Genomic DNA, 20,443 nt, shown 5'->3' with positions numbered 1-20,443 from the left:
ACCAAACAGTTCCGGCCAGCGCTAAGGGCTGGATCGGAGGCGGCTGACGTCCATGACGTCACTCCGCTCGTCGCCATCGCGACGAGGAAAGCAAAACAAGAAGGGCCGCTCATCGCGGCCATTAGGAGCGCCCTCTAGTGGGCTTTCATGCAGCCAACTTTCAGTTGGCTGCATGCAACAGTTTTTTTTTAATTAACCAATTCATGAATCTTGGTGGTGGGCTGCTTCACTTCACTGCTGGGAATTGTGAGCACTAATTATATTACATTGCTGTTTGTATATTGTTTTTTGCTGCTGCAATATCTGGTGGATTGTCTGTGTGGTTCATCTGATATTAAACAGCAAGTGTCAGTTTTTAAAAGTACAATTTTTTTTTTCTTTTCCCTCTAGTTTGTTTTGCAGCAGGCAATTGGCTAGGGGGAGGGACTAGCTGCAACAGGAGGTATTTGGTCAGCTTCAGGACTCAGTACTGAGCTTGCTCAGTCTGTGGCTTGCTCATTAAGTGGCTGCGACACAAGTGGCATAGGCGTTAAAAACAGGCGTTACAACACAGGCACAAAGAGAGTGGTGAGAGGAAGTAGGTAAGGACAAAAAAAAAAAAACCTTCAATCAATATTGTGGTTTTTTGCATTGGTTAGAATGTGCTAGGCACGTTGTGGTGTAGTCTTTAAATTTTGAGGACTCCACCCCAACTTCACTCACTCCACCTCCACTCCTCCACCCCTCCCGCCCCTCCTCCCCCCTCCCCCTCCCCACTCACTCCCCAACTTCACTTACTCTCCCTTTCCTCCTCCCCAGCTACACTCACTCTCCCATTTCATCTTTTACCACCACAGTTTACTTTAAATAATTTTTCCCCACACAAAAGTCATCATGTTGGACTATGCTGTACAGTGTACATCCTGCAACATGTATGCATGCCTTGATCAGCGGATTGAGGGTGTTTACTGTTGCCCTGGGTGTGTGCGTGTTGCTCAGTTAGAGGCGGAAGTCGCAGAGCTAAATAAGCATCTCGCAACACTGAGAAGCATACACAACATGGAGAAGAGCTTGGATCTCACGATCCAGACACTGGATGGAACCGTTGAAGATGAGGAGGGTGGAGTACAGCCGGACCAAGAAGCAGAGGCAGCCGCTAGTTGGGTCACAGTTAGAAGGGGTAGGGGAAAAAGTGGCAGGGAGGCTAGTCCCGAGTTGTCCCTCACTAATAAGTATGCTTGTTTGCGTAATATTGGGGAGGATGATTCAGGAGTAGCAATGCTGCAGCAGGATGTGCTCCTTAGCAACCAAGGGGCAGACTGCTGTAACGAGAAAGGGAATAGGAGTGCAGCTAAGGCTAGACAGGTACTGGTGGTAGGGGATTCAATTATTAGGCGCACAGATAGGGTAATCTGTCGAAGAAACCGCGAATGCCGTACAGTCTGTTGCCTCCCGGGTGCTCGGGTTCGGCATGTAGCGGAAAGAATTGACAGATTACTGGGTGGGGCTGGGGAAGACCCGGCTGTCATGGTACACATTGGCACCAATGACAAAGTTAGTGGGAGATGGAAGGTCCTCAAAAATGATTTTCAGGTACTTGGAGATAAACTTAAAGCAAGGACCTCCAAGGTGGTGTTTTCTGAAATACTGCCAGTGCCACATCTGAGAGACAGAGGGAGCTTAGGGAGTTAAATAAGTGGCTGAGAAATTGGTGTAGGAAGGAAGGGTTTGGGTTCCTGGAGAACTGGGCAGACTTTGCAGTCGGCTACAGGTTCTACAGCAGGGATGGGCTGCACCTTAATGGGGAGGGTGCAGCTGCATTGGGGGAGAAGATGGCTAAACGGTTGGAGGAGATTTTAAACTAGGATCTGGGGGGAGGCGGGAGGATAAAGTCTCAATACATAGACAAGATGAGGTAAAAAGACAGTGGGAACCTATCATTATGGAGGGTGGAGAGGGGGGTGGGGACAGTGTAAAGATTAAGGAGGTTGGTAAAAATTCAAGTAGCCCATTTCATGTAAACAAAATTGGTAAATGTGGTGGTAAAAATATAAAGTGCATGGTAACCAATGCTCGGAGCCTTGCAAATAAAATAGACGAACTAGAGTTCATTCTGAATGACAAAGGCTATGATATTGTGGGAATAACCGAGACATGGATGGATGAAAGCCATGACTGGATAGCTAATTTAAAAGGATACAATGTGTTTAGGAGGGATAGAACAGGGAAAAAAGGTGGAGGGGTTTGTCTCTTTGTTAAGAATTCTCTTACAGCTGTCCTCAACGATGAGATGGAGGAAGATTGCGAAGATGTGGAGTCCGTTTGGGTAAATATTCATGGTGGAAATAAAAGTTGCCAATTGCTTATTGGGGTATGCTACAGGCCACCTCTTATTAATGAAGCTGCAGAACTGCGATTACTACAGCAGATTGAAAAAGCTGCAGGTAAAAATGAGGTCATAATTATGGGCGACTTCAACTTTCCAGACATTGACTGGAGTATTGAGGCTACCCATTCTGGTAAAAGCAGCAGATTTCTGGCAGCACTACAGGACAATTACTTGACTCAAATGGTAACTGAACCAACTAGGGGGAATGCGTTACTGGATCTGATCATTTCTAATAGACCAGATAATGTATCAAATGTGCAGGTTCAAGAACATTTGGGAAATAGTGATCACAACATGATAACGTTTGAGCTGGTGACTGATAGGCCACGGGGCAGCGGGACCACTAAAACTATGAACTTTAGAAAAGCAAAGTTCACTCAAATTAGGCAGGCACTAAGTTTGGTGAACTGGGATAATGTACTACAAGGGGAAGACACTGAAGGGAAATGGCAAGCTTTTAAACTTATACTCAATCAATACTGTAGTATGTATATCCCATATGGAAACAAAATGTCTAGGAATAAAAAAAGGCCTCTATGGATGAATAGAAAGGTTAAACATAAAATGAAGAGGAAAAAGAATGCCTATAAGGTCTTAAAACAGGAGGGGACAGAGGCTGCACTAAGCAATTATAAGGAGTGCAATAAAAATTGTAAAAAAGAAATTAGGCAGGCAAAGATTGAAGCTGAAAAACAAATCGCTAAGGATATCAAATCTAACCCAAAAATGTTTTACAAGTACATTAACTCTAAAAAAAGAAAGGTTGACTGTATAGGACTCCTAAAGGATGAGGATGGGAACTCAATGGTGGATGACCAAGGTAAGGCAGAGTTATTAAATGCTTTCTTTGCTTCTGTCTTCACAAAAGAAACAGCACTGTTGCAAACTACAGAGGCGGAAGAGTCTCAATCTTCTAACTGTAATATTAAATACTTAACGCAGGAAGAAGTGAAGGCAAGACTAAATAAATTAAAAATAGACAAGGCACCTGGCCCGGATGGCATGCATCCTCGGGTCCTAAGGGAATTAAGTTCAGTTATAGATAAACCCCTTTATCTTATCTTTTGTGACTCTCTTGCAACTGGCAGAGTCCCAGTGGATTGGCGTACAGCCCACGTTTTCCCATTATTTAAGGGGGGCAAAAAATCTGATACAGGAAATTATAGACCTGTAAGTTTAACATCAGTTGTATGCAAACTATTTGAGGGGTTACTAAGAGATACTATACATGACTTCATAGTAGAAAATAATCTTATTTCTCAGCATCAACATGGGTTTACTAAAGACAGGTCCTGTTTGACTAACATGCTCAGCTTTTATGAGGTAGTGAATGCTAATATGGATATTGGGAATGCTGTAGATGTGATATACTTGGACTTTGCAAAGGCCTTCGACACTGTTCCCCACAAAAGTCTGGTGCAAAAGTTGAGGATGCAAGGACTGGGGAAGAGTCTGTGTTCATGGATAGGGAACTGGCTAATGGACAGAAAACAAAGAGTTGTGGTCAATGGATCATACTCAAAATGGGAGACTGTTAGCAGTGGGGTCCCACAGGGGTCTGTTCTGGGTCCAGTGCTCTTCAATTTATTTATTAATGACCTAGTAGATGCAGTAGTGAGCAATGTTGCTATTTTTGCAGATGATACAAAATTGTGCAGAATCATTAACTCTCAGGAAGATAGTGTCATATTGCAACAGGATCTGGATAGGATGGCTATATGGGCACATACATGGCAGATGAAATTCAATGTTGACAAATGTAAGGTCATGCATTTTGGACGTACTAATGGTCTAGCACCATACAAAATAAATGGGATACAGTTGGGGACATCAAACTTGGAGAAGGACTTAGGAGTACTCATTGACAACAAGTTAAATAATCGTACTCAATGCCAAGCAGCTGCAGCTAAAGCTAACAAAATTTTGGGATGCATTAAAAGGGAAATAAAAACTCGAGATGCTAGCATAATATTGCCCCTGTTTAACTCTCTAGTAAGGCCACATCTGGAATATGGAATTCAGTTCTGGGCACCACATTACAAAAAAGATATTGCAGTTTTAGAGCAGGTGCAGAGACGAGCAACAAAATTGATGCGTGGGATGGAAGGTCTCACTTATCGAGAAAGGTTAGATAAACTGGGTTTATTTAGTCTAGAGAAAAGACGCCTTAGAGGGGATCTAATTAACATGTATAAATACATCAGAGGGCAATATAATACCTTGGCGGATGAGCTGTTTGTCCCTAGGCCTTCTCAAAGGACTAGAGGACATGATCTGCGCATGGAGGAAAAATGTTTTAGCCATTTATTTAGGAAAGGGTTCTTTACAGTAAGAGTGATTAAGATGTGGAATGCATTGCCACAGGAAGTCGTTATGGCAAACTCTATACCTGCATTTAAAGGGGGCTTAGATGCTTTCCTTGCGTTGAAAGACATCCATGGCTACAATTACTAGGTAATGCCTAATGATGTTGATCCAGGGATTTTATCTGATTGCCATCTGGAGTCGGGAAGGAATTTTTCCCTTTAGGGGCTAATTGGACCATGCCTTGTAAGGGTTTTTTCGCCTTCCTCTGGATCAACAGGGATATGTGAGGGAGCAGGCTGGTGTTGTACTTTATACTGGTTGAACTCGATGGACGTATGTCTTTTTTCAACCAAAATAACTATGTAACTATGTAACTATGTCCTACCTACAGTATTTTCACGTCATTGCAAGTGGATTCTGAAAGCCACATGACGTGAATATAAGTTGTGCCCTTTAAATGAGCACAGCGTGCGTGCTAGCACGCACCTGGGCTCATCAACCCCCCTCCCTCTAACTACTCTAATCCTGGATGCCTTCCCGGGGGTCCGATCCCCCCACCCCACGCCCGATCCCCTGTAATGATACCCCCCTCCCCCTCCATGCTGCGATTGGGCAGCATGGGGAATTACAAAGAAGATTTCCCACCTAATCATCTTCCAGTGCGGAGGCTGTCAGCGGTACTGAATGGAGGGGAGCCGATCCCCGCGCTGGAAGATGATTAGGTGGGAAATCTTCTTTGTAATTCCCCATGCTGCCCGATCGCAGCATGGAGGGGGAGGGGGGGGGATCATTAAAGAAACCGCTGCTCAGATGGGGGGGGAGGGGGGAGGGGGAAGGGTAGGAGAGCAACACAAAAAGGATTAACAAGGGGGGGAGGGGGGTAAAGGGGCGCACACACCTAGCTATGGAGGGGGGGGGGGAAATAGACATCCATCCAGCCAGCTTTGGGGGAGAGGGGCCAAATATATACATCTGGCTAGCTGGGGGGGAGGGGTACTAAGGCCTGGCTGGGGGGGGGGGTATCCAGAGGCACATCTCACCAACTATGGGGGAGGGAGGCATATGTAAGTGCACATCTGGCTAACTGGGGGGAGGATCAGATTATAAAGGAGGAAAAAAATAACTAAATAAAAGTCGGACACAAAGTGAAAAAAACAAAATTAGCTTACCTGGTAATGCTGTTTTTAATAACCCTCCAGGACAGGTGCTACATATGAGATTTGGGCTCCGCCCTCAACAGGAAACACAAAGAACTAGCTCTCTATAAGTTCCACCCCTCAGTATCCACCTGCCAGTACGTTCCAATTAACTGTCCTGATACCGATTCTTCTTTCAAACAATTTAACAAAAAACTTGCATATACATAAACATCCGTATAAACACACAGAAATATATGCTTCAGTCAATATTATACATATATATATATATATATATATATATATATATATATATATATATATATATATATATATATATATATATATATATATATATATATATATAATGGGTGGGTCACCTGTCCTGGGTTATTAAAAACAGCATTACCAGGTAAGCTAATTTTGTTTTTTTCAAATAACCCTCCAGGTGCTACATATGAGAGGATATGCAATAAATACCAACCTCAGGGAGGGACAACAGCCTGAAGAACTTTTCTTCCAAATGCCTGTTCTTCTGCTGATAAGCCCAGTCAGTAATGCCTAATGAAGGTGTTCACGGATTTCCAAGTTGCTGTCTTGCAGATATCCGCCGCTGTTGCTCCAGCTCTATAAGCCCAGGAAGTTGCCACTGACCCTGTTGAGTGAGCGGTTACCTCTCTAGGACTTTGAACTCCTTTCGATTTGTAACTGACAAACAAAAAAACTAATAACTAGAGGTTCTAATGCTAACCTCTCATCCAAGTATAGTGATAAGGCTGCCACTTGGATCTTTAGGGTACTCAACGCTAGATTTTTGTCAACGTATGCTTGCAAAAATTCTAACACTATAGCGAGCTTATTGGATCGGAGTCCTGTCTTTCTCTTCCATTGACAAAAAGTTTTCCAATAGTTTTGATATATTGCTCTAGTGACTTTCTTTCTTACTTTTAATTATATTCTCTGTCACTTTCAGATAACCCTCTATCTTTTAAGATCTTCCTTTCAGAAACCAAGCTGTTAATCGAAGATTCGGAATCTGAGTCCATTTATCTTTTCTTTTTGAGAAGGTATAATCTGTCTGTTAATGGCATTGATCTGTCCATCAGCATCAACTTAATCATTGGATACCAGATTATTTTCAGCCAATCTGGTTCAATTAATATTAGATACATTGTTGTCGATTTCAGCTTCTGTAATACTATTGGTAACAGCGGTATTGGAGAAAATGCATAAGATATTTGATAATCCCACATTTGAGCCAAGGCATCTACTCCCGAAGCGCCTCTTGGGTCTAGAGAGAAGAGCTGGCGGCACTGAGTATTCTCCAGATTGGTGAATAAATCGATCTGTGGTTGTCCCTAATTTTTCGCTAACAACTTGAACACTTCAGGACTTAGCATTAGTTTGATAGTCTCTTCCTGCTCAACAGATCCACCATGTTGCTTAATGAACCCTTTAGGTGAACCGCTGAGATCGATTGAAGATTGTCCTCCGCCCAATCTAGCAGCTGCAGTGTCAAATCAAGAAGTTGTGATGACCTGGTACACCCTTGTTTGTTTACATACATCACTACTGTTATATTGTCTGACCTGATCTTGAACATGCTGGTCTTTTAACCTGTATTTTGCATGGTCTCTTCACTCCCAGATGCTCTCTGAAATTTGAAGATTGGGTCTTAATCTGCTTTGACCAAGTTCCTTGTAGATATATCCCATCTATGTGGGTTCTACCAAGAATACTTGCGTCTGTTAACAGTTTTGTCATCTGAAACTACCATAGTCGTCCCCGAGTGACATTGTCTGCTATTATACACCAACTGAGTGATTGCTTCACCAGTGTTGAAATGGACACCATGCGGTCTAAAGCCGCATGACTTACTTTCCAACTGCGCAGGAGCCGTTGTTGTAATATTCTCACGTTTCAATCAAGGATGGTCGTAGTCAGCCAACTTCGCTACGCTGGAACTACACGTGGTTTTACTCAATTACACTTCACCAAACTACGGCTGCGAATATCAAATATTCGTTTTGTATGCATCACGTAGACTACGCATTAAAAATACGCAATTACGCGTAGTGTAAAGTGTAGTGTGTGCGGATGCTTGTACTTATATGCAGAAAATTTTACGCATTAATTTCTCTATAAATGCTTATACCGGGACCTCTTCAATGCATACATTCCCCTTTCCCCTGCGTAAATTTGTAAGCATACAATCGCACGCCGAAAATTAGATGCAAGAAACGCATTCGTAGTTCACTACGCAATACACACATTCACTACGCATAGTGGGCATAAGCTACGTGTAGCAGTACTTCACTACGCGTAAATTCGTAAGCGTTGTTTTGAAACTTCACCTATGAACTACCATGCGTAGATGTGAACTATGATGCGTAAATTTGCACTGGCGTAGTTTCTGCTCATCCCTGGTTTCAATGCCCAATACACTGCCGGTGCTGTGGATGTCAAAAATCCTATTAGACTCATCACTTGTTTGACTGTTACCCTTGATTTGTGCTGGAAATTTTCCACTAAGGCATGAATCTTGACTAACTTGTCTTGTGGAAGAAATAATTTCTAAGCTATGGAAATTGATTCTGAACCCCAAGAACTGAATAACCTGTGTCAGAATCAAATTTGATTTTTGTCGGTTCCCTAACCAACCTGCTCGTACCAACTGCTGGATGATGAGATCTCTGATGTTTCAACTTCACAATACTGTCTGTCACTACTAAAAGGTCGTCTAAGTACGGCATTATCATAACACCTTTTAAAATGTAGGGTTCCCACAATTTCTGCCATTACTTTTTGTGAAGATTCTGGGTGCTGACGTGATTCCGAATGGGAGCAGTAGCAGACCATGCCTTCTTAAGAGAAAATTCAACTTATTTTCTGGGTTTTTAAGGTCGCTTTAGATCTTGAATGCTAACTCATTCACCTTCCAACCTGACTAAATGCAGCATCAAGTTTAGAACATGAATCCCCAGGCTTAGCGTCTTCCTCAGAAAATGGAAAACGCTTTTTCAAACCCTAAGGCTACTTTCACAGTGGGACGTTGCGTTTTGATGCAACGTTACAATCGCAACGCAAACTTAAACCGCAACGCCCCCAAAAAGTTGCATCGCCAGTTAATGGCTCATATTGTTGAATACAGTACGGCCTACAGGCAATGAAAACTATGCTTCTAAGTCATTACTGAGCATGTGCAAACTTTCTAACGCAGCTAACAACGTGTATAACGCACAGCATGCAGCACTAACAATGCTATACGTTACACACAAACACAACATGTGCACTGTGAATGTCCCACAGACTTAGTATTGCTGTGCGTTAGTCTGCGTTGAATCATTTATAACGTGCGTTTTTTTAATGACGCACTGTGAAAGAGGCCTTAGATACAAATAGTCTTTTATCCGGCTCTTTCCAATGAGCTGTGATTATGTTTTTTAATAGAGGAATATGAACTGGGAAACATAACTGCTCACATGGTTCCATTCCTGTGTATAGCATGTAAAGATATTGCAGATTTTTTTTTTTTTTGGGTGGTGGAATATCCAAAGTAGAATGAATTGACTTTAATAATTATCCAGTTTCTTCCAGCAGCAAACTTAAACTTTGAGGACTTTACAGTCTCCTCTGCTTCACTCTGTACAGATAAATCCTCAGAAGATTTTGAATCAGGATTAACAACTTCCTGCTCACTATCATCTTCCTCTTCCGAAGAAAGTATTATTCTAGATTTCCTTATTGCTTTCTTACGTTTTGTAGATTGAATTTAAGCAGTCTGAAGCAGTTGTGAACCTGGAGTAGAAGGAAGGCTTTCTCTAAAAGCTTTAAACGTTTCCACCATTTCTTGCCTAATGGATAACAAACTCCTTGCAAGATGCTGTAGTATCTTCATTATTTACGCTTGAAATGCATTTTTGACAAGATACTTTAGGCCAATCTAAGGCCTCTTGCACACTGCATGCATTTGCAGTGTGCAGGGAGCCCAATGCTTCTTTCCCACCAGGACGTTGTTTTAGGGAACGTTATAGGTTGCATAACATACCCTTAACACAACGCCTGGTGGTGCTGGAGGAGGACGCTACCAAGAACTGCGTTATGCAGCTCTTGGTGCGCCTTTTTCGCGCTGTGCGATGCGGAGACCACGTGATCCACAACACGTGGTCCCGCCAGCCAATTGCCACACAGAGCGGCCGCTCCAGGCAGTAAACACTGCACATCACAGTGCAGTGAATATTAATTAGCCATGTGGCTGGCCGCGGAGGAGGAGGGGACCTCCTCTTCCAACATAACTGCGCATGTGCAAACAGTCTAATGCGGCTTAGCCGTTTTATAACGCACAGCATGCAGCACTTTTGTCTTTACCTGCTGCGTTACAATGCAGCACATTGATTCTTCATTGCTGTGCGGTGGGCTGCGTTGACAGGCAGCACTAACGTGCGCCTGTAACGTCTAGCTGTGAAAGCAGACTTAATATAATTTTTTATTACAGAGAAGGCAATTGCTGGACCCATCAGAGCTATCAGTAGGCTCAATAGCATCCTGAAAAACATGCAAATGATGATTTAATCAATTAAGTCTGCTAACCAGCATGCATAAATACTTAACATGCCATGAGAGCTATTTGGCATAATCAGTAAAACCCAGACTTAGCTCCACTCATAAAGCTAGGCATATTTATTAAAGTATAACAGTGAAACTTAATCCAATTTCAAAGTTTCAAATTCAAGTAAATTAAATGATAATATAAAAATCATGCTGCCCATTCAAATGCAAGATGCATATGACAAATTAAATGTGCACAGAACACATTTGCTGAGACAATTAATCAATTGACTTTGTCCACCTGCATGCACAAACCTCATGATGAAGTTATCTGCAGCAAAGTTATAAAATCCAGCAGTTTAAGTAAAGACATGAGACCATGCTTAAGTTAAACACCAAACAATTTGGGTAATAAACATAGTGCTGAATCCATGGGCAATAGCAGACAAAAGACTTTCTACAACCATCAGCGCTGTAAGAAACTAAAAAAATCTTCCCCTGCGCCAGGTTTAGGCATAGACCTCAGAATCAGAAGGGCAACCATCCTCCGATGTCCGCCGCCACTTACTTGGTCTGCCGTCCTCTGTCTCGTGTCCATCTCCACCAAACACCAACCGCGGTGTGGGGAATGGACCTCTCGGCGTTCTGACAGCTGCGCGTACCGGATACCGGATCTGATGTCACCGTAAGGGTGGAAGTGTCATGCTCACAGCGCTATTGCCCTTGCCTCCTCTCTGGAAACGCTGAGAATCACACTACCGCCAAAGGAAGTCACCTTTCCGCCTCTGCAAAGTGAAAGCTTCCCTCCGACGCGCGATCGGTCTCCACCATGCTGCCTCAAACACCGTCTCTCCTTACATAGCTGACCTCCAGCATGATTCAGAGATCCACTACCGTGGAAAAACAAGGTACACCCCCAGTAATCCTTCCAGGACAGGGCTACCTATAAAAAGTTCCATGGCCTCAGCACTCCCTGGCTGCTGACCATATCTAGCTGTAGAGAGCTAGAGGCTTCCCGGGACAGGAAACACAAAGAACTGGCAGGTGGATACTGAGGGGTGGAACTTATAGAGAGCTAGTTCTTTGTGTTTCCTGTTGAGGGCGGAGCCCAAATCTCATATGTAGCACCTGTCCTGGAGGGTTATTTGAAAAAATGCATTTTATTTCCAAATCATTTATTGTCATCATACATTGCAGGGCTGTGGAGTCGGAGTCGGAGTCGTGGAGTCGGGCAATTTTGGGTGCCTGGAGTCGGAGTCGGGAAAAAATGCACCGACTCCGACTCCTAATGAATTTGTAACAGTAATTAAAATAGAAAATATGATAAATTTTTCTATTTCTCAGATAATAGTCATTAAAAATAATGTATATATACACTATATATACCGTAATAGCTGTGCTTAGTCCACAAAAATGAAATAAACCAATCAAAATTAGTTACTTGTGCTGCTTCAATAAAGCAGTCCCCGTATTTTTAAGGTCAGATATACATATCTGATTGTGACTGTATATATGTTGTGTACACAGGAATCTCTTATATATACTAAATAACATCTATGCTGTAAGAATAAAGCCTGATGTGTAGCGGTGTCACTAATAGAGATGGTCAACGAGATGGAAATAATTCTGCATTGATGCTGATTTATGCAAATGTATGCACTCCCTTTGCTGATGAAATCAAATAATTTGATATGTTGTTAAAATTTGGTTTGGTGACTACAAATTAAAGGGTAACTGAGACGGATGAAAAGTAAAGTTTTATACATACCTGGGGCTTCCTCCAGCCCCCTTCAGTCTAATCAGTCCCTCGCTGTCCTCCACCACCCGGATCTTCTGCTACGAGTCCTGGTAATTCAGCCAGTCAGCGCTGTCCGGCCGCATGCCGCTCCCACAGCCAGGAACATTCTGCACCTGCGCAATAGTGCTGCACAGGTGTAGTATGCTCCTGGCGGCGGAGTGTGTGCATGCGCACTACGCCCGACTGGCTCAAGTACCTGGACTCATAGCAGAAGATCCAGGTGGTGGAGGAGGACAACGAGGGACTGATTATCCTGAAGGCGGCTGGAGGAAGCACCAGGTATGTATACAACTTTAATTTAATCTGTCTTAGGTTTACTTTGTTACACAGTAGTACTATACTCTACATATGCACTCCCCACAGAGCTGCAGGGAATCCACTGAGAATGCTGTGCACATTGAACACAGAGGTGTTGTCGGTTTACAATCTCCTCATTCCCCTGCAGAGTACCTGCACATCATTCTTACATGTACCCACACTTACATTGCCTAGGGCCTGATAGATGTTCTTAGTTCCGGTTTGTACCTTTTACAAGTACTCTTACCAAGGACTAGTTTTAGTCTAAAGGGAATAAATATAGTAGTCTACATATCCTTCTCACTTCAGTTGTCTTGTAAAATTCCTAAGCGTTGGCAGTTAAGAGACGAATTTCATGTTACATACTTTTAAGCAACAAAATTGTAATATGCAAATTAGAGGAGTCGGAGTCGAGGAGTCGGAGTCGGAGGAATCCTAAACTGAGGAGTCGGAGTCAGTGGATTTCTGGACCGACTCCACAGCCCTGATACATTGTACTAGGATTGAAATTGAAATGGTAAAATAACCAGGGCAAATGGAAAAGTAAAATGTGTGGGTTTAACTTACAGCAGCAACTTTTATTTTCAAACTATAATGGCTGAAAACTGGGAAATAATGACTTTTTTCATTTTTTTACCCCTTGTTCCCTTTAAAATGCATAGAAAATAATATAATTCTTAGCAAAAAGTACCACCCAAAGAAAGCCTAATTGGTGGCGAAAAAAACAAGGTATAGATCATTTATGTATGATAAGTAGTGATAAAGTTATTAGCAAACGAATGGGAGGAGTGTGAAATGTAGAAAATGGTTCTGGTTTTTTAGGGGAAAAACCCCAGGGACGCGAAGTGGTTAAAAAAACAACTGACCAGTCGCCAGCCTGTCGATCTTAATAGAACGCCAGGTTGGTTAAAGACAAATGCAATGCATGCACTTATGTAGAGCACCGCACATGGCTTAGTGTTGGACCTTTTCTCCAGCTTTAAATAACAACTTTGTGATTCCAACAAAGTGACTAGTGCCCTTTGTATGGCTTCTCTCACACAAGACTACTCCTAGGTAGTGCTTTGGTGGGTTGATGTAGAAAGAGTCATGGTATTAACATTTCCCTGTGGACTTTCATTGTGATGAAACATGTTGGGTGGAACTAGAACACTTGGTGGAATAGATACAAAGTGCTGCGTTACTGATTTTCATTGATACGTTGTATGGTTTTAGGTCACTTGAGGTATAAACTTCCTGTGAGAGGAAATATACAACAAACAGGAAGCAGACAACTGCTGAGGCTTTTCATCTACAAGTAGGACAGGTGTCTTGGACATCTGTACTCGCCTAGGATCAGGGTGACAGGCATGGCAGTAAGTGGAAGTTTCCCATTTGAAAATAATGCCAGTCAGGAGACCAAGCAGGCATATGACGGGTGTAGGAGCATATATGAGAGACTGCAACAAACCCAAACATCAGAATAGCCAGAGATATTGAGCCTAAGGGGATGCTTTTTAACTGTTGACAAAATTTGAGATTACCCACTGACCAGAAAATTTGGTCTTCTCATATTTTGTATGACTTGGTTCACATAAGGCCCACTGCTGGACTGGTTCCCAAGAGCAGGCAGTACATATTCATGTTTTCCTATGCGTCCGTTCACATATATCCCATTTGCAACATGCCTGGGATTGTTAGTTTCTGCAGTGCACAAACACTTTTGGGACAGCGGCTAAATTGACCTTCATCCAAATGAATGGTATACATGCACTCCCGAGTACAGCGCACACTGCAGAAGACTTCTGGAGCAGTACAGCACATCTGTACTATTCAGATATACTGCTGTTCCATTGTATTTAGTGTCAACTGTGCTTTATTGACTATATGAGCTTCAAATGTAGGTGAAATTTAGAATTCTACTGCAAGTAAAAATTATGTCTTAGCTCCCCTCACAAGTGTGGTCCCACATACAACCTTTGTCTCAGCAGCTAAAGTTCCTCTGTATAGAAATTCCTGTCCATCACTGCTGAGCTTCTCTTCCCCTCCGTGATGTCAATAAGACTGCTCAAGAGTTTAACCTTGCCATTACTCTGTAGTGTAAACAAACTTCTGGCAGGGGAGCACAAAGGAAAAAATAATCTCTGTTTATATGGCTGATTGTGAAGTGTTGAGGTGATCACTCATTAATCTCTTCAGCTAAGTGCCTTCAGCTGCAGAGTGTTTGCAGGAAGTTGTGCAAAGTGGCTGTCTGGGATTTTTAATTAATATGTTAGCCTACTTCAACATTTGACAAATAAGTCCTCTCATTTGACATTCAGTATTGTGGATCATTTTGTGTAACCACAAGTCCTTCTAAACAGCCATTAGAAGCCATCAAACTACTTCAAAGAAATAATACAGGTGTTTTTAAGGTGCCACTATTTAAATTCTACTGAGACAGTATGACAGATGTCGACGCCTATAAAAGACTGCATTTAAGATTTGGAACCACACAGCCACACGGTTAAAGTGTACCCAAGGACGAACTTGGAGTCAAAGACTTACCTAGGCTGGTTCACACTGCAAGTGCTTTTTCTAAGCGTTGGTGATTTTAAAAGCTCTTGCAAATGTAATGCTATGTGTGTATTCTCACTTGAGTGATGAGATTTTATAAAAATTACCCATAGCATCGCTGGTAGTAAGAAGTGGGAAGTCTCTGGATCCAGCAGAGGTTTCCCATGCTGTCCTCTAGATCACCATAGCTGCTCGTGGGACCCACAAATAGAAAAAAAAAAATAGTACAATCTTGTTGTATTTCTGATTGCGACTGTGCTTCTCTGCATACAGGAGCATGGCTGTACCGTTCTCACTTGGGTGCAGCATGGCTGTACTCATGTATGAAGAGGAAAGAGGGCACGATCTTCAGGAGGGTCTCACGCAGCTGCAGTGGTCAGGAGGAGTGTGTGCGAAGCCTTTACGGGATTCAAAGGCTTCCCTCTTCTTAGGTATCTGCTCTTTGACCCGAGGTTTGCCTCAACTTCACTATAACATATAGCCAAACACAGCTGCCCATGTGGTTACTCTCATTTGGTTAAATGGAAATAGCAAGGGTGGGGTTAGGCAGTGTTTGTTCACCTCTGAACAATCAATAATTGCACACTTCATCCGCATGGACTAGTGTCAGACCGCACTCAGGAAAAAGAGGACCAGCAAAGGAGTTTTCAAAATGCATGCAGTCCCTATTAAACAGCCAGCTGATTTTGCTGGACTGCAAGGGGCGATGTACACTAAATATAACAATTGTAGACATGCAAACTATGACATAGATAGATTCAAGACATTTGGTTATTGTAGGCCAGGGTTCTTTAAACATAAATACTTACCTACTCCTGAAGCATCTTCCACCATTGGATTGATTTCTACCATTGTAGCATCGTACTTCATGAACAGATTATACAAGTTGATCATGGTGTCAGCTGCCTCGTCTACAAGGTTTTCTGGGAAACCCATTTTCTGTGCAAGCTAAACATGCGAAGAAACAAAAATTCTCAATAAGATAAACATTCATGATCTGATTAGTCAGCTAAAATCCCACGGAAGATATTTTCCTTCTCTTCACTCTCATCTAGCCTTGTGATGATTTACATGACTTGGGAGAATTACCATAGTTTAAAAAGAGTATGTAAACAGTGCATTGAAGCAATTAAGGAGAGAAAACAGTGGACTGAGAACCACTGATTTGTGTTATTGTGTTTGATTGTATACTATTTTCTTTAGGGGTTAAACTGTCACCATTTGCAGCTGTTTGGACTTAAAAGGGCAAATTACCACCCATGATATACTCTGAACGAAAACCAATAACTATAGTAAATAAAAGGTGTCTATTAATTCATATCGTTATTAAAATAGTACAAATTACTGAATGTCTGCCAATTCCTTGTATCTAAAAAGTATTGGTCTATAAACCAGTGAGCACAAGCTCTCAGTCTGATGGGTGGCCATACATGGTACAATTTTTTCATACAATCTTACCATTTCTATGTAATATAGGGGAACTGCCTAAATTATCATTTCAGTATATTCACTTAATTTACTTATACTACATAGAAATGGTAAGATTGTATGAAAAAAATTATACCATGTATGGCCACCATTAGACCTTTCCTCCTCAGTGTCCTGATACACCAAACAAACTGAGGGCTTCCATGTGCCAGAAGAACATGAAATCATTCTATCTTTTTCATAATTCCTTGCTCTTACTCTGTAGTGGACACAGTGAGATGGGGAGGATCTGACAGAAAATGGGGGCTTTAGTGCAGACAGGTCTGCAGCTGGCTCTCATACTCGATAACCACTTAGCTGTGGTGCTGTAAGCAAAATGTCAGTCCACTCTACTCTTACTTTTATACTCTACTACTTTTATAAAGATTTACATTTCAGGGTTGTGAACTGTAAACATAGTTAGCTATTGTGAAGCCTATACTAAGTTCACCTTATCTGTAAAATCTGTATTCATTCTGTTCCTCAGAGCTATACAGAGTATATATAGTCTTGTCACTAACTGTTCCCTCAGAGGGGCTCACAATTTTAGGGGGTATGCCAATTAACTTTTTTTTCTTGGGGGGGGGGGGGGTGCTTCATATAGACATAAATAACAAATGGCTAATAATAGAGAAGTTGCAGTGACCCCCCCCCCCCCTCTCCAAGAAGAGGAGCACCACGGTGAACCAAGAGATGAGCAGGGACATTGACTGTACAGGATTCAGCTGTCGCAACCAACTTTGACCTTGGCTTGCATATCCGGTGCCTGATGCACCTTATCCAACACAAAAGCTATTTATACACACAGTAAATTAAACATGGCCAAGGCAGGCGATAAACACCACCTAGGCAAAAATCTAGGGTGTGTGCTGTAGCCAACACGTCAACAAGAGATCCAGCTTGTAGGATCATTTTGTCAAGAGTTTCAGTTCTCCTTTCTTTCCAAAATCTCGCACAGTGCTGCACGTCACCTGGGGACTATGGGCTGTCTTCGTAATAGAGGAGTCAGCGTATGCATTTTATTTTGGCAATTGCAGACCTCATCTTGGGTTAATTTACTAAAAGTGTGGTTCACTCTAGCTGTAACATTTCACAAATGAATATAGTGCATATAGCATAAGACCACTTAAAGCTTAGGGGCAACACCATCAATTCTGTGAAAGCAAAAATGCAACAGTCATTTCACTACCAGACAAAAGGAACTGATTGGACTGCTATACAATTACAGCTTATTTTATGATAAAGCCATAACTTTAGATTCATAAACAAACTTACCCTAACTGCTTGTTCTTTTTGTATGCCTTCTACAATGTCAATGGGTTCTTTAACTATAGCATCTGGGTTTTCAGCAGCAACATCTTCAATGTTCACTCCACCTTGAGAGCTTCCAATAAGCACAGGACCCTGAGGAAAATATTAATATATTAATAACCAGGCTGATGGATTAAATGAATTTGTTCTTCAGAATTCTACACACAACACCCCATAATGACAACGTGAAATGTTTACTTGAGGTTTTGGCAAATTAAAAAATAAAAATAATGGAAATAGGATAGGCGTGCCAAGCTTGTGGCATCATATTCAAAAAGACTTGAGGCTGTTATTGCTGCCAAAGGTGCATTAAGAAAGTATTGAGCAAAGGCTGTTAATACTTATGCACATGTGATTTCTCAGTTTTTTATTTTTAACAGATTTGCCCAAACGTCAAGTAAACTTTTCTCATGTTTTCGTTATGGGTTGTTGTGTGTAGACTTCTGAGGGAAAAAAATAATGTAATCCTTTTGGAATAAGTTTGCAACATAACAAAATAAGGGAAAAGTGAGGCTCTGTGAATATTTCCAGATGGTGTGTGCGTGCGTATGCGCGTGTCAAAATCTTCTACAGAGTCAACAAGTACCCTCTGCAGGGTTTGTACCACTTGTAGAGATTCTAGGTGTTACTGCTTCTATTTTCTCCCACGTCACCCATACCTGGCATGAGGGCAATTTCCCAGGAATTCTACCTCTGCTTCCCTCCCCTACCATATAGGAAACATAGAGCCTGATGCATGAAAGGCCAGTAGTTTTGCCATTCGCAGGCAGCACAGTGCAATGTTACTGGTGCTAAGGGAGCATCGTCCTATTCTAAGTATTTGTAATAACACATTATTGGATTTCAGCCTGCACACACGGCAGGTAATATCATCCAGCTTCTGTGACTGAGACACATTTTACATTTCAGATCTGTCTGCGTTTTAGTTACTTTATGACTGGTCAGCATAACAGCAAATACAGTTGTAGTGAGGGACACCTTTAGACACAGGCTGTAAAGCTCTAATGAGCAGATCCCCTCTGCTAGTGTTTTTCTGTATTAGAGTTCATATCTCGGCATATACTGTACATGTACATTTTACAAGGTGGTCTATACAAATGTATATTATAGGAACTTTCCTTGTTTGTTCGTGTACATGTCCATGTAATGTTGAAAGTAGTGCTACAGAGCCATAGAAGGTTATGCAATAATTATAATTACTTTCTAAATTATGCACCAAAACAAACACTTAAAGAGAACCCGAGGTGTGTTTAAAGAATGTTATCTGCATACAGAGGCTGGATCTGCCTATACAGCCCAGCCTCTGTTGCTATCCCAAACCCCACTAAGGTCCTCTAGCACTCTGCAATCTCTCATAAATCACAGCCATGCTGTGAGGCTGTGTTTACATCTGTAGTGTCAGTCTCAGCTGCTCCCCCGCCTCCTGCATAGCTCCGGTCCCTGCCCTCGTCCCTTCCCTCCAATCAGCAGGGAGGGAAGGGATGCAGGCGGGGACTGGAGTTCTGCAGGAGGCGGGGAGAGCAGCAGACTGACACTATAGAGATAAACACAGCCAGCTCTGACAAGCTGTTTGTCAGCAGCGTGGCTGTGATTTATGAGGGATTGCAGAGTGCAGGGGGACCTTAGGGGGGTTTGGGATAGCAACAGAGGCTGGGCTGTATAGGCAGATCCAGCCTCTGTATGCAGATAATATTCTTCAAACCCACCTCGGGTTCTCTTTAATAGCACACCTATGAAAGTCGCAGACAAAGCAAAAGCATTTCAGCCACGGAATTAGCATTTCCAGATGAGAATAATAGAGTCCATGTTTCTCCCTTAACAAGTGTACGAGTACTTTAAAATGTCAAAACAGTTTATAAAACTACTGGAGAAATGAATTCACATCAGAGGAGCAAGCAAACAGAAAATGTGCCTGAAATTCTTAAATAATCCTGAGCAGTGCATCATTTGAACAGGAGGATTGTAAAGGATCATTCTCTCAGTAACATCATTATTGCACTCCTTTGCCTATATGCAATGAACTTCTTCCTCTTAGTTTTCTCTAAGTAATATTTTCACACTTTGGGCCATATGCAATTCACTTTTTCACCTGACTTTTCTCCCAGGAGATAATTTTTCATCTCAGGTTTAAAAATAACTTTTCAGCACTTTTCAACTAAAAAAGTACCAAAAAGTTGGTGAAATAGTACTATCAAAATTATTTTGAGTATTTTCTTGCTTTCTGTTGGCTTAAAGGCATTTTATTGACAAGTTTAAAAATATCACCTAGGAGAAAACTCAGGTGAAAAAGTGAATTGCATATGGCCCCTTGTCACCTTTTAAACCACCAGCAAGCAAGAACATACTAAGAATAATTTTGAATGAACTTTGTCACCTACTTTTTTGGTACTTTTTTAATGGCAAAGAGCAGAAAAGTTATTTTAACCACTTCCCCTCCCTGGGACGAGTATCTATGTCCCTGCAAAACCCCTCTATAGGTCTCAGGGACGTGGATACTCATCCCTTGCAGCCGTGCATGCTCACACCGGTGTTCTCATTCATTCATCTAAGTCGCCGTGTCAATGATCGCCGCCATCGAAGAGATGCCTGCGGACAATTGTAAAAAAATTAATTACACAAGCACGCATTACTTCCTGTTTGCGTACTGTTATTACGCACCAGGAAGAAAATGTGAGG

At 42.0% G+C, this 20,443-nt stretch overlaps 1 protein-coding gene across 5 annotated transcripts in view; it reads right to left on the bottom strand.

Moving 5' to 3' along the window:
• SUCLA2 (succinate-CoA ligase ADP-forming subunit beta) overlaps positions 1–20,443 on the bottom strand; it is a 599,900-nt gene that overhangs the window by 471,119 nt on the left and 108,338 nt on the right. For all 5 annotated transcript variants that reach the window (XR_011026128.1, XR_011026129.1, XM_068267735.1 and 2 more), the window contains exons 5-6: positions 17,732–17,860; positions 15,799–15,937 (exon numbers count right to left, since the gene is read on the bottom strand). Coding sequence is in view for 3 of the 5 variants with exons in the window: in XM_068267735.1 (XP_068123836.1) it covers positions 15,799–15,937; positions 17,732–17,860 (268 nt within the window). In the remaining 2 variants the exon portion in view is untranslated. The remainder of the gene's footprint in view (positions 1–15,798; positions 15,938–17,731; positions 17,861–20,443) is intronic.

The sequence above is a fragment of the Hyperolius riggenbachi genome, chromosome 2 (genome assembly GCF_040937935.1).
Source record: "Hyperolius riggenbachi isolate aHypRig1 chromosome 2, aHypRig1.pri, whole genome shotgun sequence".
In the NCBI taxonomy this organism is placed as follows: domain Eukaryota; kingdom Metazoa; phylum Chordata; class Amphibia; order Anura; family Hyperoliidae; genus Hyperolius; species Hyperolius riggenbachi.
Note: the sequence above shows the minus strand (reverse complement) of the source record. Positions and strands in the feature narration are given on the sequence as shown.